Genomic DNA, 22,267 nt, shown 5'->3' with positions numbered 1-22,267 from the left:
GTCAGGGTTTCTTGTGCAGCTACTGCTTCCTCAAAATCCCTTAAATGTAGAAAACTTATGTCCGAATCAATTCTGCTAAATTTCTAAGAAGTAACTCGGTACAAAATGTCTTGGGAGCATCTTCTGAGGTTAGCCGAGTCCACACAAAGTACATTTCCCTTTCAATGAATAAATCCTCGGTAGGTGGACATCATCAAAGGCTTATCTTTACCTTATCTGACTTACCTTCATGAATATGGACACTATGACCAGTCCGTTGGGGCTTTTTGCCGCTTCCGTGTAATTCGTATACAGCTCATGATTGTAGTGAATCAGTTGAACCTGGAAAATACAGAGGACATTGACAGAGTTACTCAAGAAAAAGTCATCGGCTTGAAACTTTTAGATAGCGAACCGAAAGATTATATGTGAACTGTACAGAGCAAATGGAAACCCTGGAACCGAACATTCGACACTCTATCAGACGCTCCCCTGTACACTTCTCAAGATGATGAGCAAAGGAGGAAAAAATCAAGGAGGGATCAAATCCTCCTGGGATTTCTCAGATTGTAAATGGAAGGCGCTGATGTTCGGAACATTGTGATCCCTCGTTTCGAACGTGAATGGCACCGAAAACGAGGGACAGAAACGGGGGAGAGCGCCGGCGACGCCTGCTCCGAGGCCGGCTCACTGAGTCGGCGGCGGGAGCGGGAGAGCTCAATTGCAGGACACGGTTAATGTTTCTCTGAAGCAGATGCTTTGCCGTCTCCCAGCTGTTCAATATTCCAGCTTTTTTAATGATGTAGACGTGGGGCGTGGGCGCTGCGGCTCAATTTCCACCTCGTAAATGTGGAAAGGCTCTGAGAATGAAATCTGTGCTTTTAAAGTCTGTCCTAACAAAGAGGGCATTAATGAGCAGCTCTGAGCCAGTCAAAATGAATCCATCTGGAATACGCACGGTTGATCATTAATGTGTGTTTCAGACAGGACTTTTATGCGCTTGTCAAACTTTTATTTGCAAAACGAGGGGGCAGAAATATAAATGAATTGAGGGTCCCTCCATTGACATAACTCGCCGACCTTGAGGCTGCTTACTGAACCTGGATGTTGTACCTTTTTTGGGGGTCAAACTTATGCAGTAAGATATTTTTCGAACAAAGAAATCAGAGCAAGAATATGTGTAAAATATTCTTTGTCTCACAAAGGGAAAATTTTGGTGCAATAGCAGCAAAAAATGAGTCCAGAAAAAAAGGTTATGAGTAAAATCCTAAAATGTAAGTTAATGAGTATTAAATAGAAGGATGTGCAAAAAGGCATGGAAACAGATACAATAGTAGTAGTAGTAATTAGAAAGCATTCCGGTTGCTTCTTGAAAATCAGTATGGTACGAGTGACATAATTGGTCAAAACAAATAGACCTTTTCTAAAAAACAGAATCTCGTTGTTGCAAAGCGTGTCACTGTGAATGTCTACAACTGCAAGCAGCGGAAAGAATGTAATTCAGCTTCAAAGCAAAGATGGGAAGCATGTGTGACAGAAAAGTCAAACGAATCATAAAATATTTGTCCAAGAACAAAAGAGTACTAAGCTTTTGAAACACCTGGCAAAGCCAATGTTTTTTTGTTTCCTCATGAAAATAAGAGCTAATGCTGAAGAAAAAGAACATAGTCTGGACAGATGAGGCAAAAGCTGAACGTTTTGGATGTCAATGCAGATTGGTAGAGGGAGACATGTTGGGCACGTCAACATAAAAGCACAATGTTAAAGAGGAAATTTACACACGAGTTACTCCAGACAGCTGGTGTGAATTTTTATGTCAACTGTCCCATTTAAAAAAAATAATAACATGGGGTAAACATTGTTATGTTCAACGTAATTAAGTGGAAAAAATGGCGCCATTTCTTCCTGTTTTTACTGCTTGGTAAGAAGATGTGCCAACAAAAAGAAAACCAAATTCGACTGTTTTTTGGGGCAGTGAAACGTTTTGGAAAGGGAGCATAAGATTATATTTGGTCATTTTTTGAAATATAAACAACAAAAACTACATAATGAATTACTTTACATTGCAGATCAATAGGTCATGTTTTACTATGTACCCCAGTCTGTTTATGGCTACTTTAGTACAACAGGCAAAAAACCTCCACCCCATAAAACAGAACAACAAATGCTAAATACACAAGTTCCTTTTGCTTATTTTGAACAGAAAATTACCCTACATTAAAAATAGATAGAAAAAGACCTTTCACGGAAAAAAAAACAAGAGGGAATATTTTACATGCCTTGGTGAATGAGCATTGAAAAAGGTGCAAAAGTGAACCCAAATGTAATTTCTTGTACGTGCCTGCTCGCTCTCTGCTGCAAACATACTAGGAAACCCGATTCCTCTTTTAACTGCTGATTGGAAAACTACTGGATCCCCTTGGCTCTTGCGTGTGGCTGTTACCAGCGAATTTGTGGCTCGCTTTGGTGGTGAAAAGCTTCAGATCAGCAACTCTCAAAGTTCAGACTCCAATCTGGACCAAATCCCACGTCAATGCAAAACCTGTGATCTCTGGAATACAGAGAATATTGACTAAACCGGGTCAAGTGAGACTCATCTTTGGTTCAGACCATCGTCTGGGAGAAAGCTGAGCGCAACCCAGCATGCTGCTGTAACAACAGCCTTTAGGAAAACACGACATTTAAATTAAAGGGCTTTGTTTGAGAGGCAGGATAACAAATCTTTCTAGATTAAGTTTTTTCTTCCACATTTGAGTAAGTAGAGCAGCAAAGAAAAAAGAAATGTTAAAGCTGAATCATCAATAGGGGACATCAAAACGGCGATGGAGAGCGTCATCGTTGGCCGGGCACTCTACAAACATTTCTCCAAGAGCTAGACAGAACCAATAGAGAAGAATAATCGATAATCAATAGAGGAGAGGAAGAGAGGGAATCGATAAAAAATTGAGAGAGGAGATATGAAGACCGACAAAAAGACCACTGCCTATTGGGATCTAAGAATATTTTAAGCCCTCAACCGCTGGCTGTGTGTGTGGTTCAAAAACATAGAATAGAAATAAATATAAAAGAGCTACTGTGCAATGAACTGTAAAAAAAAACTGAATAAAGACAACTTGAACAGAGGATGAAATAAGACCAACTTAATCATCTCTGAAGATGCTTTTATAAATCACAGACCATATCTAGTCTTCCTTTCTTACCTCGAATTCTTGGAAAATGTTTTGCCTGTTCTATTATGTCAGCATTTACACCGTAATAACCCGCTTGAAGAGTTCCAGTCAGGTTGCAGAGCCCTTTGTGGCATTGAAGAAGCGCTGGTAAAAGTCACTAATGACATCTCAGTGCTGCATTCGATGCATCGGATCACCGCATTCTCTTAGAAAGACTTGAATATGGATGTAGGGATCCAGAAAACAGCACCTTATGTAACATTTTCCTTTGATTGGAAGAGGTAAGCAAAATGTAACACAATGGATTTGCTCAATACTTGTTCTGGACCTTCAACGTTGTTTTTTGGGGGGCGTTGGCACAAAGACAACTACTGTAAAACATTTAAATTGTTCACTTCTTTGTTCAAGTTGTCTTTATCCATAACAACAAAATCTGTTTTTTTTTAATACTGACTCTGTACAGTTCATTGCACAACAGCTCTTTTCAATTCCATTTATTTCTATTCTACGTTTTTGAAATGCACACACAGCCAGTGGTTGCTTCGGCTAGAGTATTAGCAGATTGAGAAAAGTCTGGAGTTGATCTTGGTTTTTTATTGTACAAGACATCGTCCAGTGCTGGTAATCCCTTATCAAGATCGGTGCAGATTCTTATCATAGCTAATGGTCCATTGTCTTATCTGCAGCACTAGCACCAGTCTGTTTCCTGCAACCCATTAACACTTGAATCAGAACCACAAGGACCAACTCCACCCTCTTCATCCTGGATGCCCCATCTGTCACGAGGAAGATCGCTTGGTGTCATTTGTCTTCTACACTTCAACTAAACGGGCAACATGCAATAGATTTTCCAAACTTTTTATACACCAACAGCCTTATATATATATATATATATATATATATATATATATATATATATATATATATATATATATATATATATATAAGCTTTTGTCAAAAGGTGATATTAAATCTCTGAAAAGCTACCAGAGTTGAAAAGAAAAGAGTTTTCTTATGCCTCTTGGCCCAAATTTGCAAAACCCGATGTTTAACCCGAGAGCTTCTTCTTCATTGCCCCTTAGCCTGCAGTGGCATGATAGTCTAACAAATGATCGTTTCAAAACATAAAAAGGATGGTAATAATTTTCAGATCTCTCCTAAAAGGCTTCCAGCTTTTTACTCTTCACCTCCATAATCGTCTCATCCTCCCTTATTGGCAAAGAGCTTGGCACATATTGTACAGGCGGCTATAAATAAACAAATGCAAGAGGAGAGTAATTATAAAAAGCTCAACCGGGGGAGTGCAGAACGACAGAACGTCTATAAACGCAATCAAGGCGAACACGGACGTGATTAGGGTCTGATTTGATTTGCGGTTTTATTTTTTTTACTTTTATTTATTTATTTTTTTTAGATGAGGACGTCAGAAGCAGCCTAAAGGATCCGTGTGCACTCCCTCGGTTACTAATTGCGCCAAAGTTTGCTGCTGGGCAATAAAAAGGCCAGCGTGGGCCATAATAAAGTGAGAACATCTGCCAAATGGAGGGGAAAGAAAAGAGGGAGACGAAGCAGAAAAGGAAAAAAACAGAGGTTGTAATTAGATACAGAAATAGTTAAAGAAAAGGCAGAGGAGGAGAGCTGCAGAGGGCTGGCCAGACCCGTGCTCCTGCAGCACTACATCATTTATCACAGTGTTTCCTCGGCTGCACCAGACTCTCGGCGACTGCTGATTTTAGTGACGCCCCAGCCTATTTAACAGGTACAGGCACTTCGGATTCAGCAAGAACGCTGCATTCTGACGTCCGCTGAATACATGCTAAACAATTCTTCAGAACAGGATGTGACAAAAATGACAGATTTGGCTCGGATTTAAAGGGTTTATTTAAATTTTATTGAGTAGAAGTTGGTAAAAGAAAAAAAAAAGTAAAACGACGCGCTGTTTTTGAAGGTGTGAACTGGAAGATGTTTGATATATAAACACAGAGACGAGATCCACGTTGAACTATGCTCAAATGGGGTTTACTGCAACGACCGTGGTTTAGCTAGTCTTGCTGCTGGAGCAAAAAAATAAATTACATGACTTTTAACTTGTGCAATACCACACACATTTAATGGCACCCTTGTAATGATGTGCAAAAAGTCTTAAAATAAATACTTTTTTTATTTTTGTACCCTGTTCTCATGTGATTTCTTTTTCTAATTCATGAACGTGGTAGAATGAACAAACCTTTATACAGAAGCAGGCTTTCATCATACCACACAATTGACATGAAGACATTTTGAACATGTTAACCCTCAGGTAACAGAAGTGAAACAGAATGGGGAACTCAGTCAAAAACTGCCCGAAGGTTGATTCGCAAAGCTTAGTTTCAGACTGCAATTTGGTCTCAGTATAGTTTATTCCCACAACTTTTTATTTTTCAAATATGCTACCAGGTGTAGAATTTGCAGTCTAAGTTGCAGAGTGACTAATGATGTGCTCCGTAGAAATTCGGTCTGCGGAAATTGTTTATTTTATAAGACAAAGTTGAAAGTGTGTGTCTTAGAGCAATGTTACATATAGCAAAGATGAATCTGTAACACTTTATTTGAAGGGGTGTTCATTAGACTGACATGACACTGTCAAACATGACATGACATCTGTTATGAAACTAAGCTGAACAAATTAAAAGTGGTGTTTGCATGTGGAGAGTACAGCGGCTTTTGTAAGAGTGTGTGAAGTCATTCCTGGCTCCAAGTTCCGACTTTCAAGGTAAATGAAAGGCAGCATATGTTCCTTCAAATACAGAGACAAATTGGTGAACTGGAGACAGACAGCACAGTCTCTGGACCGGGAGAGAATAGATTCCTGCAGTGTGAATTCCTTCCACTCAGGTCAGGCAGAGTAAGTGAGGAAAGTCCAGGAATCCCATCGGGCCTGCTTTTGAACAAAACCCTTAGCCTCCATCTTTCCTGCTATTTAACCAGGATAAAACCAAGAGGTAGAAATAGTTTGGGAGTAACTTTAGTCTGAGTTTTGAGCCAGACAATGCCAAGGAGCAAAACACTCCCAACTAGAAGCTTCCGCAGAAGCTAAACAAACAGCTAGCATCTGGTTAGCCCAGCTGCCAGTCTCATGAGTCTTTTACGTTGTTGTGGATGATATCCTAATGAGACCAACATGAGTTTCTCTGGTCACATGTTTGAGGATTTGAATGGTTTGAATTCGTTTGAATGGATTTGATGGTTCAGAACCATCTGAGAAAAGTGAAGTAATGTGTTTTAAGCTAATACTACCTCTTCTTTAATGCTGGCTTAATTCTTCTTTCAGATCATCTGGCTCGACTTCCAAGTTGTTCTTGAGATGTAATTGAACCACAGAGGTCTGAACAGTGGAGGTGTCTCTCTATTTTCCTGCCGTTTTGTTTCGCCAACTTCTGAACTTTTCTTACCGCAATTATTTCCGGTCATAAACTGATAGAATTTAATCAACAACAGGGTAAGATATAGTCCTCAGAACTCCCATATATCCTGCATTGCTGTATATAAGTATAAAGGTCATTCAGGTAAATATTATGGCCAACAACATCATGGGATACTGTCCTTATAAAGAGTCAGGGGCTTTTGTTGCAGTAACCTGCAGAGTGTTGGTAAACTGGATGGGGTTTACGATAAAGCTGAATTAGATGTGAAGGGCTTGCTGGGCAGCAATCTCCGAAGTGTGTGGGAGATTTGGGGGGTGGAGGAGGGTATTGTTTCTGAGGGTCATGACAGCCTCTTTATGGCATGATGGCTGGCCTGGCCTCCAGGGATACGGAAATATGAAGACAGCAAGTCGATAGCAGAGGGAAGGTGTTCAGTGCTGCGTGTAAACGCCGGGCTGGAAATGACGCTCTCCATCCCAGCTTCCATCTATCTGCCCTCCCCCCCTCGGATTAACTGGAGCATGGGCCCATAAAGCTAAAAGGATCTCTCCTGTTGCCACACAGTCTGATCACAGTCACATTATGCATTTTTGCCGTTACAACTCAGCTGCTTTTCAGTGGTGCTCGGGCCAGAAATCATCCTCTTCAATCCATTAGAATGTAGATCACATTTACTGATAATCTTCTCATTTGAATATTTTGTTTTCCATTAATATGCATTTCTGAAAAAAAATTAATAAATAAATAAAAATAAAAATTAGCCGCACACTGATGTTCTGATCTGATATTAATCCAAGTTTCTCAGAAATTAATACGCCACAGACCAGACGTGGGCGAAATTTACTCCATAATAGTGATTAATGATAATTAGAGGAAGAGAAAATAAAACAGAACTAGCTTCCACGGCAACATCTCTGTGATGATAATCTGCCGCAGCAATATTAGCTCAATGCGATTTTCCATGTGCAACGGCTCTGCTAGAAAGAGGACACACAAGAGATGTATCTGTGATTGATGGGGATTTTAAATCTTTGCAGCAGCTGCCTGTGGCGAATCCTTCTGAGACACTTGACAGGATTTGAATTAAATATAGCTGGATTGTTTCTTTAGCAGCATATGGAGTCTTTCATTCTGTGTGGATACTTAGTTGGATATATTTGATATTTAAGCGGCGTAGACTTCAATTCGTACACTCACGCATCTAACAATTTCCTACATGTCGGTTTTATCCATGAGTTATTGTGGGAAAGGAGATGGTCTCCGTCTGTCATTGGGTAAAAGGAAGGGTGCACTTTAAAGTGGCCACATCAACCCAGGACAACACAGTAGGGGTAGTATCAATTTAACACCAAGTAAACACAGGGCCCATATCGCCGATACCAATACTGACACAGATACTGTTTTATTTAAGTTTGATACATCATCAAACTTCTGACTTTTAGGTGTTTTTGTGGTTTTTCCTTTGAATTGTTTTGTTAAAACGTAATGCTGGGTTCACATCAAACACCTCTGACGCTTCAAGTTCGACACGTGTGCACTTTTGGTGGGTTCACACCAAACGCTTCTTGAGCGTCAGGCGCCTCTGGATTACATTCAAAGTCTATGTGGAGCATCAAACACTCAAAACGCTCCAAATAGTCCAAGTTCCGCCATGCTGGAAGCTCCAAATGCGCCCGTTTGGCACAAAGACTTTGAATGCAAACCAGACGTTATGACGCTCAAAACGCACATAGCATTTTGACCTCAAAATGAGCAGAGCTTCTGGGTGTCTAAAATACTTTATCAACATTAAAATGATTTGTGGGGTTGTGCTGTGGTGGCGTAGGGGACGTTACCTGCATCACATTCTCATCGTACTTCACAAATCAGATTTCCGACATATTTGCTATCTGTACATTTGTATGTCACACTCTTTCTACCATGGTGGTATTGGCTGTGTACCTTCCTCCTCAGGTGGATCAGGGGTGGAACACTGGTTGTTTGACTGTAACAAAGACTACATACAAATTACTTACTTTCTTGTAATACATTGTGTCAAGGAAATGCACCACACTGACCTTAGTTCTGCTGTAGGGTTTCTTCGTGTTAAGAGGAAGTCATTCCTTCCTGCTGTCTCCATGTGCAGAAGACATCAGGAGGTAAACTCAATGTCGTGATACGGCTTCCTTACAAAACTTTTAACTTTCTGTTTTGTAAATGACTGATTTGTAATCTATGTTACTGAATTTGGGCCTGCATGTCTCATTTGTGCTGCACTGAATTAATTTGGCTATCGTGTTAATTTTAGTATAGTCTTTTCATAAAAGGAATTAGCATTAAAAATTTATGTAAAGTGGTACTGCAAAAATAAATGTGATTAAATTGAATCAAGAAGCATGAAGACAAGAGCAGGTGACAGTTGTTGGCCATGTAAAATTCAGTAGCTTATTAATAACTGGAATCCATTAAACAACTTTAATTGTTGATAATTTCCATATCCAAACACAACATCACATTTTTCTTACGAACCAGTCAAGTGCTAAACAAAAGTTAGTGTGAGATCCAGTTTTTAGCAGGTTCTGCAAGATGATCGTTTTGGATTTTCAGCAGCAACAACTTTAACTAGGACCCGTTTGGTGGACAAAATCCAAACGGTTTTCTTGAAATCAACTCTGACAAACATTATCCTTAGACAGCAGGAGTGTGGCTTTACTTTAACACAGCGTTGACAGAAAATTTTAACGGATGAATTCCTTCATAGATCACCCGGTTGAAGACTCCAAAACAGACTGAAATGAACACACTCCAGAAATGAATAAATTTATAAAAAAGAATACCTGTGGTAAAACAATTAAATGAGTTAAAAGATCCCCAGAAGGGAACTGGGATTTTAATACTGCATACAGGAAGACCAAGGTTAAATGTTCAAATCAAATGAACTTTCTTTACATTACAGTTTTCTTATAAAACGAAATGCATGTTTTAAATTATTCAGAGACTTCCTTCCCAATTTTCAGGCGGTAGCTTCAACCTTTTCTTGCCGTCTTCTAACCCGTTTCCTCCCGTTTCTTATATCAGAGGATAATAAAGGCCGCAGAGCGTTGTCTCAGTGCAAAAACATAAGTTAGCCTTGTGGAGAAATATTTGGAATATTTTAGCAGGATGAGCAAGGTGTTTCATTTTCAGATTAGACTGTGAAGCTGCTCCAGGGGAGCAGAACCAAACAAACACACACACACACCCCGACAAACCAGTTCTTCACTACTACTCCCATAGGTTACCATTTCAGAAGGATATTCAGCTTTAACAATTTTAAATATCACTCTCTTTGTTCATGTTTCAAGGACATGCCTAGCCACCTTTCTGTCTACAAATAGAGAGAAACGAGGAGCTAGGGGAGCAGGAAGCATCTTATTGGAGCGTGAAGTATCCAAGGCCGGCTGGGGATTCATCTACAAGGGCACAGAGGTTACAGAAGACAGGGAAATTTTCTATTCGCTGTTACCTCAGAAGAAGTTATTTCAGAGAAGATGTTCTCCTTTTCATTTTAGCTCAAAGTGCAGCTTTCTAGTGTTGCGTCTTTTCTCGAGCTTTCTACTGACCTAGAGTTCTGATGCCTTCTAATCGTCTAATCCTAACCCTCAAAAGAAACTTCTAGACTCCCAGTTAAACTTTAGCAAATAAGCTAAAAAAAAAAAAGAAATTAGAGACTGTTATATGCATCAAAGGGAACTAAGACATTGAGGGGAATTTGTGACAAAAGTGAATATGACATCGATTTAGACTATATCACATTCGAAGGATCGTCAAACCTTACAGCTTTTAGCTGAAGTTAATGTTTGTTTTTCTCTGGGCTGGGTATTGTAGTTCCAATGGCTTAAGGTTTAGTTCAGATGACAATCCTCACAGGTCATGACAAAAAGCTAACTGATTGTACCAGGCAAGGCATTTTATTTGTCTCTAGTCATATTTACATGACTAGAAATAAAATAAAAATAAAAAAAACAAGCTAGCAAAAACCTAACACTGCAGTACCAAAGTAAGGGAAAACAATAACAGGTTGAAAGACTGATTACAGTTTATGATTTTCCAATTGTTATTAATCAAAGGCGTCTCTAAAAATGTTTTTTTTTTTTGCCTTGAGTTAAAGAAACTCAGTGTTTCAGCATTTTTGCCGTTTCATAATTTAAGCAACAGTTAGGCACACAATTATTCATACCCCAGGCAGACTTAGCTTTTAAATAATCTTCGTTTTAATTAAACCAAATGCGTCTCTGATGGTATGTAATACAAGCAGCTCTAAAAAGGAAACCTATAAAGAAACCTATTGATACTACATATATAGTTAGCTAGTTATATCATCTATTTTGTTACAGGATGGTGTTTTGGGAATAATTCATACCAAAAAACAGAACAATATTTTAAGTGTATTGCAGCAATCAAGCTGTTCTTTCATTTGACCACCAGGCTTTTGCATGTTTACACTGGTTCATCTTTGGCAATGAGCTCCAAGTCTTTTAGGTTTAAAAGTCTCTTTGCCATCGCACTATCACTTTAGTCCTGCAGAGAGGCCTTACAGACAGGCAAAATCCTTTACAACAGATGAATAAACAGCTTCTGTTCTGTTCAGGGTTAAAGTGTTGCTTTCCTTTTGTAGTTTGTTAAAAAAAAAACCAAAAAAAAGAAGGAAAGTTCTCGGCAAGTTCTGAGAGACGAGGCCCAGGGCAAAAAAACCCGGCAGCCGCATCTTTGTGCTCGTCTTCAAATCCAGGCTCTAATGCCATTGTAGTAAAATAGAATGGAGTAAATATTTTGAAGGCACATTTGTAACACATATCCATTTGGAAATGGAAATCTGCTGTCAACGTAACCTTTCCCCCCCACCTCTTACTCCCGCCTGCCTGGAGGACACTGTACAACATCACATTTCAGCTGCACGTCTCATGCGAAGCCTTTATTCTCTGGCTCTGAACTAGTTCTCAAACACAAAGTTCACCCTCAAAGGGTAAGTCAGCAAGTGAAGGCAGGGGCGAAATAAAACATGAAGGGAGTGAAGGGAAGGTGATGCATCCTTTTAGACTTGGGATCCAGAGCTCTCCATCCTCCCAAGGACACATAAACATGTTTTGTTAGGATTAGAATCTCTCTCTCTCTCTCTCTGAGGGAGGATAAATTATTATCATTAATTATAATAAATTTGCCTGTCAAGGCTGCAATTATTTTGTTGCCACACAAATTGCCTATTCGTATAATGATGCTGACGGAAAGCAGCGGCGTGAGTGACGCATGAGTTTGTTGAACAATCAAAAGCCAAGAAAGCTAATTGTTTCACTCGTCAAAAAAAAAAAAAAAAGAGCAAGCCAGAGCTCACAGCAGTGCGGGGTTCAGGTGTGTGCCGTGAGGGAGCTGTGTGTGCGCCGTTAAATGCTTAACTGTCATCACCAAGACAACTTTATTTCTGCCCGAAGCACTGATGCAAATTGCTGCCATGATGTGAAAGCTCATTAAGAATGTCATATGGGTCCCTGTAGCCTGTAGGTGTGCAAAAAAAAAACAACTTCAACAACCAGAATGAGCTCAAACGGAGAACAGTAACAGGTTCCTATTTTGAGAATGTTAAAAATGTACATGACGCGACAAAGAGGCAGTTTCGTACTGAATAAAATTAGTTGCATTTCGAACGTCAGAACATAATATGCCCAATATCACTGAAGGTTTTAGCTATGAACTTGAGGGACATCCCGCTTAAAACGATGTTGACCTACCGTTTGTAGATGTAACAGTTTCTACTCCTCTAGGAAGTCTTCCCACAGGGAGTCAGAGTGTGTTTAGGAGAATTTTTTTTCCCATTTTCCCCGAAGCGCAAGCGTGAAGTGAGACACTGATGTTGGCTGGGAAGGCATTGCTCACAATCCTCGCTCTACTGATTGCCAAAGGTCTTTCCAGTTAAGTTCACAGAAGCAACAAATGGCTCAAGCACACAGACTTTGCTTTGCGTTCTACTCAGCAGTCCTGTTGGAACAGAAACGGGGCCTCCCCACACTGTTCCAAGGAAGTAGGGGGCATGAAATTGTCCGAAATATGTTCTAAAACTGAAGTATTAAGATTTACTTGAAAGAGAAGAGTTCACTGAAACTAAGACGACAAGACCAGCACCTGAAAAACAGCTCCAAACCCCCAATCTCCTCTGCACCAAACTTTACACTTGACGTAGTGCAATCAGGCAAGCGCCGCTCTCTTGGTGACTGCCAAACCCAGACTCATTAATTGGATTGTCAGAAAGAGAGGCATAATTCATCACTCTGGAGAACAACAATCTCCACTGCTGTAGACTCCATTGGCGGAACGATTTACACCACTGCATCCAATCTTTTGTGTTGCACCTGGTGGTGTGGGGCTTAGATGAAGTAGCATAGCCATGACAATCATTTTCAAAAAATAACTCTTGCAGCTCTCTTTGCGTAGATTTTGAACTAATCTAAGTGCCGCATGAAGTTTGGAGGTCTGTAGCGACTGTGGCTCTGCATCTGCTGACCCTGACTCATGGTTTCCTGTGGCTCGCAATGTCCTCTTCTTTGTTATGGCACCGGTTCCATGTTTAGCCACGGACATGGCGTGTTCAGGATATTCAGTTTCCTTCTTTTTTTTTCTTTAACCAAAAATTTGGCATTTTAAAAAACTACTGTTCTCTACATGGTTTGTGCAAACTGCAAATGGTACTTCTTAATGGCTTTTTTTTTCTTTCTTTTTTTGTCTCGTCCATTAATGTCAGAGAAGTGGGGTGTAAAACTAATAGATGACCTGTCAACATACGCTGCAACATGGACTGGGATCTTTTTTAAGCTTTTCTTCCAGATTTGTTTTACCCAAATAATGCCACCTTTGCTTGGCCTGTATGTTCACCTGTGTTTGTGTGTATCCAGGACTACACAGTGTTTAATGTGTCTGGGTGTAAGTGCAGTGGACGCCTGCCTATTTGCAATTCAGTATTTGCAGATTCACCTAGAAGATTTTTCTGTGGAAATTGACTCCAAATTGTTCACGGAAAATCCGTCCATTTGTGTAATTTTTCTCATCGCATGTGCAAAATATTTGAAGAAAATCAAGGTGTCCGATTTTCACTTGATACCAAGGTTTCCACTGTATGTTGCAACAGTGGCTTAGTGAGATGTCTAAGGCTATGGATAATATTTTGTATAGTAACCCCGTTTCACCTTGTGTTCCTTGGTTTTCAAGATGCTTTCGAACAATATTTTCAATTAATCACAGGAAATTCCAATAATTTACATAAATGTTTGTGGATATTGTGTAAAAAAATAATGTAAAAAATGTAAAAAAATTTTAAAAAATCCAAAAAATATAAATTTCCTGGGAGAAAGACAGAAACGAGTCATTCTTTGAATGTGGCCATAGAGGTATGTGAATGCAAGTATGACTGCAGATTGTAATTGCTAAGTGACGACATGAATAACATGACAGACGGTGTGATCCACCAACCTTGAGGAAGTTCTTTTAGAAGGCAAAATCTTGTGAAAAACTGATAAGCACGTTAGGACACACGAATGTGGCTCAGAATTTTTAAGTTGCGAACTTTTAAGTTGTGAACTGTGAACATAAATTATTCAGTTTTAATCTCTGTGAACAGAACTTAAAAATAATATTCAAACGAGCAGCTAAATTTACATGTTAAAAAGGGGGCTGGAGCGCCGCATAAGAAAACTACTGTTGAGAATTTTTACACCTGAACTTATTATTTTTGCCACGACCCTCTCTGGTGTTTGGTTGATCATACAAAGGACCAATAAAAAAAAACAACAAAACAAAACAAGAGTTTTGTTGTCAAACACCAGTACAGCAAATATAAATCTACACCGTAGTTACCACATTAATATTAAAGACTTTTCGACCTCTCCCTAAGGGTTTCATCATCAAACCATGAAGGTGTGTGGAATTGGTACAGAAAGAACCGCTGGTTTCACCGCAGCGTGTTTAGTAAACCCCCAGCCAACTCTAAATGACACCTTGCTGTGCTGTTGCTGTTATCAACTCAGCACAACACTCCTTGGCTCTCTAATGGCCTCTCTGCATTCGATTCAACTTGACTTCACTGGTGGTAATTCAAGTTACTGCACAGAGGGGCTGCCCTTATCATTTAGAGTCGACGAAAATTACATGAAATTGCGAGGAGTGTGGTAGAACCAGGCCTGGCGGATGAATAAAATGGACCATGAACTGTAACTTCCACAGAGGCTTGAGCGCAAGAGAACAAAACAAAACAAAACAAACAAAAAAAAAGAAGAAAAAACAAAACAAAACGTGGAATGCATTCAGTCACGGACAATTACGATCACAGAAGAGTGCTGCGAAAAAAGTCTTTGCTGCCTTATACATTTTATTCTGCTTGTACCATGATTTTTTTCACGCTTTAATTTTCCAGGTCAAAAAACAAAAAAAGAGACAGGAAAAAAAAAAAGTGAAAAGCAGAGATAACACGAGTAATCCTAACCGACCTCGGCCTGTGTTGAAAAAGTAATTATTCCCTACACCTAATAACGGGTTGTGCCACTCTTGGTGTCAACAGCTGGCATGAAGCAATTATAATGACTGGCAGATAGTCGAGTATTTGGCTCTTCTCTGCAGAAATGTTTTCATTTAGTCAAATTGGAGGGTTTGTGAGCTTGCAAAGTAACTTCACTTGGGTCCGGACTCCACAACCGCAATTCTGTTTTTATAAATTTGAGCCATTGCGAGTTTATTGTGGAACGCTAGGTTATTCCCTTCAAAAATAATTTTTTTTTTCAAGAGAGAAGAATACATGAATTTGTCACTTATGGCAAGATATCCAGGTCATATAATTGCATCCACTTCACTTTAAATGGCAGACTGAAGGTTCAGGAAACCCAGCTGAAAACAGATAAAACATCGTCTTGATCTTTATAGGAAAATGTTTCTGTTTAAAAAAAAAAAGAGACTCAAAATTGTACGGTGATTATGTACTCCTTTCCACTGTCTGACTGCAGCTTTTATCTCAGTAGTGATGCCATTGACACACAATGGCTATTGGTCAATACCACTTACTTGACATAAAAAGAAAGAAATATCTACGAGCTGTTGGAAGTCATTTTGGGGTGTTTTTTTATGCTTCTATATGGTTCATTTCTTCTTCCAATTTTCTTCCCAGTCTTCCTTTTTCAGTTCTTTCCTTCTCACAGCTGGCTAGGGTTAATTGTAATTTTCTTAGGGTTATGGTTAGAATTAAAGTAGATGAGTTGATTCAGACGCATCCTTCAGCTCAGCTAGTGGCATCATTGTTCAACCAGAAACCATTTCATTTCTGCCAAAAATACATTCGTATATTTGCAGTTTTACAAATAGAGTAAGTAGGGGAGTCACCTTACATTTACCTTCATCTCTGTCTCCAGTATTCCAGCACAACAACTTGCATAATCAAAGTTCTTCCTTTTATCCATTGCTCAGCCCATTGTTACAATTTTTAGAGCATTTGCAGTGGTTATGCAGCTCTACAAGCGTCATACTGCAATGTAGGATGAACTTTGTCATGTTTTAAAAAAAATAATTTCCCTTCTTTCTGCTTCTAACACAACAACTTTAAGAAGAAAATGTTCACCTAATGCCTAACTTATTTACTTGCTTAGTGACCATAATGTTGCGCCCTATATAGTACATTGTTCATTCTTGTGTGGTGGCTTTATGACCAACTTTTTATGAAATTTAAAGCTATCCACTGATGGATTGGAAAAGGGGACAACTATTTCTGCTAAACATTTCCTAGTGAGTCTCACTTGATTTTTCTGGAATATTCTTGCCAATCACTACTGGCCACAGTTTCTTGTGTAACAGAACTCATTTGAAATGATTCATCGTTTCCCAGGTCTGTTCGATACGCAAGTCAATGACTGCTCAACATTTTTGAATCCACACACACCTCTCCAGAGAAGGCCTGTCCGTTCAGCAAGTGTTCAGAGCCCTGGCCGTCCTCGCTGCCGAAGTGAAGTCGTATCTCCTCCAGACGATGGCTGTAGGTCATCGGGCCCCCGGAGATGTTAACCAGATGCTCCTTGTCCAGTCGCAGAGAGACGTGGCGGCCCGTGTTGTACATGGTCCCTCCCACCTGGGGTAAAACAAATTCAGGGACACGGATCACAAGGCTAGCACAACGACATTCCTTTATAATAATGCCCACAGTAGAACGGTAAAAATAAAACGTCAAAATAAAAATGAAGGAGTTAATATTTTCTGTGGCGCATTTTGGAGTTGTGCATCTTTCTTCTGGAAAAAGCAAAACCTAGACACAATTTAGCTTTCAAATGCAATTTGATTTGATCCAATTTGCAACGAAGCACATGAATGATGTTGTGCAATACAGAGAGGACATGATAATCGAACAGTATTACAATATCTCATCAGGCCCATAGAAGACTCTTTAAAGATCAACATAAATGAGCACAATTTCTTTATATTTAGACCCACTTGCCGTTTCTCCATCTAATATCAAAACTAATTTAATTTTATAAATATTTCCTGCCTAAGCTTAATCTGAAGGCATTCAGTAAATGGAAATGTGTTGCCATTGAAAATAAATGATTGCATTTGTCTGACGTAATATTCTAATCATTTTATTGTCTGTCAGCATAAAAAGAAATCTTCATAATTAAAAACAGAAATGAAGTCTTGAAAACATCGGCATGTATAATCCATTTATACAACTTGTTTCACTTAGTGAATGAAGTTACTGAAATAAATAAACTTTTCAATAATGTTCCACTTTTTTTGAATATGTCCATATCGGTGGGTATTTTACACAGGTTTAAGTTTGCAAACTTATCAAACCAGTTATTTTTTGGGGTCAAGCAGTTGTTTGTTACACCTGTTTTTTTGTGTGTTTTTTTAAAGAAATATGGTGTGGTAATGTCTGCTTTTCAGACCATTTGGTTGATTTTCTCCTATCTGAAACTCAAGAATGCAAAACTACTTTTATGTTCTGGTGAGGAATGACTACTTGGTATTTCCACCTTTTAAAACCCAGCCTTACATGCCCCCCGTTGGGCTTTGGGTAGAAATGTATATTTCTGAGTGAAATGCTGCGTTTAAAATGAGAATAAACAGGTGGGCAGAACCAAGCAGCTTGAGCTGGTGGAGTTACGTTAACAAATAGATGGATGGCGGTTTTGAATGTCACAAACTCGGCAGCGAAATTTTAAAGTGCACCCAAACTAAAAGCTCACTAAAATATTTTTGGAGATTAAATGCTGCTTCCTAAATGATGGTGGTCACATATGCAAAACATTTTCTTACTGAGAACTTCAGCAGAGAGGCAAATCCCACTCTGTTTGTTCATACACTGCAGAAACACAAAATCTTACCCAGTGCTTTTGGTCTAGTTTCTAGTGCAAATATCTTAGCAAACGTGAAATAAGCCAAAACTAAATTACAGGTAACTTTTAGCAAGATTTCCAGGTAAATAATTTCTTAATATTGATGACAAAGTACTGGTTCCATTGGCGGATTTAACTTATAAAAAAGATATTTTTCCCATGTTTTAAGTTGGGGTTTTCTTGCCAATAGAACTAGTACTATTTCATCAATATTAAGGTCTTATTTACTGAAAACAAGCCTCTATATCTTGCTAAAAAGTTACGTTTTAGTTAGTTGGTCTTATTTTAAGTGTAATAAAATATTTGCACTAGAAACTAGAAGAAAAATACTTTGTAAGGTTTTGTGTTTTTGCAGTGTAGCGATAATGCGTCGTCTATGTGACCTTTTTGTGAACTTTTCTTACTTGATTTCGCATCTTCAGAGTTATATAGGAGCAGTACCAAGCTTTGAGCTTGTGAACTAGTAAATTAATTTTTTTTTTTTAAAAACAACAACCCCCCCCCCCAATCCCAATCAATACATCACAAGCGATATTCATCAGTACAGTATGTATTTTTATTTATTCATAATCATCGGCAGGTTCAGGGTGGGGGAAACATTGCTATTCAAGCAGCAACTTTGGGTGGACTTCCAATGCCCTTATCTGCCTCCTTCCATCCATTTGCTTTTCCTCCCCCTCTGTTCCTTCTCTCCTTGTGCCGTTGCCTTTCAAAAATGATCTCTCCTTCCCTTCTTTAAAGTCCTAGAAAAAGAAGTCTGCCCACACTTTGTAAATATTTTATAGATGCTGTGAAAAATCAATGGTCTGAAAGGATGAAGTGAGAGTAAGAGGGAGTGATGCAAAGAGAGATAAGTGCCGTGCGCAGGAGGAGAAAGGTGTGCCGAGTTTAGTTCCCGACGAGGCAGACGCAGCAGAGGTAGAGAAGACTGAGCCTTTTTATGTTCCCCGGTGAATTAAAAGGAGCGAGGTGAGACCTCTGAAAAGACCAAGAAAACCTAATCTCTCTCTCTCACAGCCTGCTTTCTCCTTCTCTCTCTCTTTTTGTTCTTTTCTTTGAGGCCATTATTCACCAGGCAGAAGAAGTGGTTAGTGTTTTTGTTTTCCAAATCCTCGGTGACGAAATGTCGAGCAGGCTAGAAATTGAAGAACTCCAGAAGAGAGAAGAGAAGGCATTAATATTCCACTATGAAACTCCAAATGCGTTACATAACATCTGATTGTGAAAGCTCTGATTTGCTGCCACAGTGATTCACCGCTGACAAAAAAAAAAAAAAAAGCTAATTTGGAATGCATAATTATAGCAAGATTTTTTTTTGTAGGAATGATGAATAAAAACAACAACTCAATGTTTTGACGTCTTTCTGCAGCGGTTTGTGTTCAACATCAGCCGTCTGGTTTTGTAGAGCCAGTGACGGACAGGTTTTACTGTGGGCATCCAACCAAGGAAATTCACCAGGCAAATAATTTGTGAACACAGTTCAGCATTTACCAGCTGTTAAACACGGATTAACTAGCAGCAAAGTAGCTTCATTGTCCCTCTGTAGCCCTGTGATCTTCCACATCCAGTTGGATGAGCCACCAGAGAACTGGGAGGTCCAGGGTAGAGTAAACGGTCTCTAGATCACTCGATGTATTGATCAATTTTTTTTCGGAAGCTACTAGCATGTTTGGGATCTACTCTGTGGCCCATACTGTTCGGCTTGTTAGCCGTGCTTGTCGGTATGGGTCTGGATGTCCTACAGAGATCTAATTGTCTACCATGCTTGTTTTTTAAGAGTGTTTCAGGCCCTTGGTTATGGTGTTCTGCATACCACTTTGCCAATAAGCATCTCTTCTGCGACATATCTGCCAAACCGGAGAACGGCGTTAGTGACAAAACAATATTTCTCTCTGTGGAAAGGCCGTCGCTTGTCTTTAGTGTGTTAGCGACTTTCATCCACAGACACAGAGAGGTATGTGAAGACCTCAAGGTGAGCTAAGCTCACCAAACTTTGGCTAAATCGAAAGCAAAAAGTGGCACAATGATGATTGTGTCAATTAAAACAACAACAAAAGCAAACCCAAAGTGATCAATGTGTCCAGTCAAATAGAGACGTAGCAAACCAAAAGTAATGGTCATTTTTACATATAAATTATTGGAATGTTCAGATTAAAAAGGGAAAAGGGAAATTAAATGTTAGCATTTTTTTAAACTTCACTCTACAGTTGCGATATATATTTAGATTTTTCTTCTGGATGGATGCAAACTGCATGTCATTGTTGTGACATGTGCAACGACGAGTTTTGTAGAAGGTGATGGAAGGTAAGTTCTCCTGCTGCGGACTGTATTGTATTATTTTATGTCATGAAGTTACATAGGACACCTGAAAAGTCCATACATTCCCAAACTTTACAGTCTCTAGGCTGCCTGGAAAATCTACACTAATTAGAGAAAATAAGAACAGATTTTTGGCAATTTGGCTTTTCTAAAAAAAATAACTGCTAAATATAGTAGCCAACAAACACATTTTTTAATGTGTATGTAATCCAGTCTCCATTATACCAAGTCTCGCTCTCTGACCTGAGGGATTTAGCATCAGGCGCTGTAGAACCAAGCAAGATAAACACCAAAGCAACTCACTTTGAAATTCCCTGACATGAAAACAAACGAGGACTTAACCATCATATCTTGTTTTCAGTAATCCTCAAAACATACCACCAAACGATGGAGTAAAAGGTCCGCTTTACTGCAGCTTAATTATACGCCAACCCCCCCGACAATGACCATCAGTGGACTGGAGATAATTACGCTGTATACACATCAGCACTGAAACAATTAAGTTTTAAGACAGCAATGTAAAATGAGAGACCGCTTACTCTTCTGTAATCCACGACTAACCATCACAGGAATGTTAAGCAGGAAAACATACATCAGAGATGTGATCTAGTGTCGATGGGGAAATTATTTTCCCAGCTTGCATGTTGTTTAGTAGGAGAGGTCCTGTTAGGCAGGACAGCTAACAAACGGGAAAGAGTATTCAACAATACAAAGGCATTGAGAGTAAATGCACTTAGTGTACAACAGAGAAACTGACATGTGGAACGGCCGCTACAAGAATGCGTTTCGGGGGGGAAAGCTGCACTTTTTCCTAATTGGCCGCCCACACCTCCCGGGGATCAATAATCTCCTGGAAAGGTACGGCTACCTATAGCTGCCGAGCGCAGAGCGACGTTACGGGGGCGACTCTGCTGCTCCGGGGAGCACTTCCCTCCTGCAGCCTATTGTGTGCAACGCAATCTTGGATATGTAAATGATTATTTGGTGATTGAAGATGCAAACAAAACTCCGCTGGAGCACAAAAGCAATTTCAGAAGAGAGATTGAACTCATAAAAATCCCTTACAATTAAAGTGAAATTTAAAGCATCACTGTTGGGGCTAAAAGATCACATTTGACTATATTTAGCCAGCTGGTCGCAGCCATGCTTGGTGAATTAATGAATATGACTTGACTTAAACTTTGTTTAGCCACGTTTTTTTTTCCCCCCCGCAAAGGCAATTATTAGTCACAGCAGATATGCTGGAACGGTCGCAAGCGAAGCAAAAGTACTACATCTCAATCAGCCTCGTCCTTATTTGGAGTCTCAGCACTCATGTTAGTAGTAACCTAATTATTTTGCAGCAGTTTTTGTTGTTAATGTTTTCACATTGTGTGCTGAATGTATTTGCGAAAATCACTGGCTTTTGTGCTCTATTCATCAAATACAAATCCAGCCTGTCAGACAAACACAGGTCCGTGTGTTGCTTGTACACCGGCGTCTGAATCACACGCTTGCATGACAATTGACAAAAACAACATTCCCAGCTCTCAAACTCATGTCCCGGCATTACACCGCCACACTGATTATACCGTTTTTATGCTAATGACTCGCAAACAACGTTAGGAAATGCTCCGCTGTGCTCTTTGCACTGTCTTTTGTTGAGAATATTGGAATAATCAGCACATTATTTAAATTCTAGCAATTGCACGCCTGAAACTGAGGCTCTTCTGTCTCTCAACGGCAAGCGAAGAACTCCATTATCGTCCGGAAACTGTTACAGAAAGAGGCAGAGACAACTTTTTTAATTGAATGACAACAGAAAGACGGTGTATTTAATAAATTCTATATACAATGTGTGTCTACCTTATTTATACTGCGAAGAACCAGGCATACATCATAGATGTAGGAAAGCTTGTGCCTGTGGTCTTCAGTGCTGCTGTATCTGGACTCAGCACCTTTTCTGGACTTATTTATCTCCTTGCATTTGCCTTATGAATTCCTTTAATAAATATCTGGGTGTATGAATTATACAACATAA

At 39.4% G+C, this 22,267-nt stretch overlaps 1 protein-coding gene across 3 annotated transcripts in view; it reads right to left on the bottom strand.

The window, feature by feature from the left end:
- Window positions 1–22,267, bottom strand: part of ca10 (carbonic anhydrase 10) — a 366,634-nt gene that overhangs the window by 21,082 nt on the left and 323,285 nt on the right. For all 3 annotated transcript variants that reach the window (XM_023341541.1, XM_023341542.1, XM_005806710.3), the window contains 2 exons: window positions 16,479–16,664; window positions 226–321 (listed from right to left, as the gene is read on the bottom strand). In XM_023341541.1, the coding sequence (XP_023197309.1) occupies window positions 226–321; window positions 16,479–16,664 (282 nt within the window). The remainder of the gene's footprint in view (window positions 1–225; window positions 322–16,478; window positions 16,665–22,267) is intronic.

Source organism: Xiphophorus maculatus, chromosome 10 (genome assembly GCF_002775205.1).
Source record: "Xiphophorus maculatus strain JP 163 A chromosome 10, X_maculatus-5.0-male, whole genome shotgun sequence".
NCBI classification, from domain to species: Eukaryota; Metazoa; Chordata; class Actinopteri; order Cyprinodontiformes; family Poeciliidae; genus Xiphophorus; species Xiphophorus maculatus.
The sequence above is the reverse complement of the archived record's forward strand: the minus strand, read 5'-3'. Positions and strand labels throughout refer to the sequence as shown.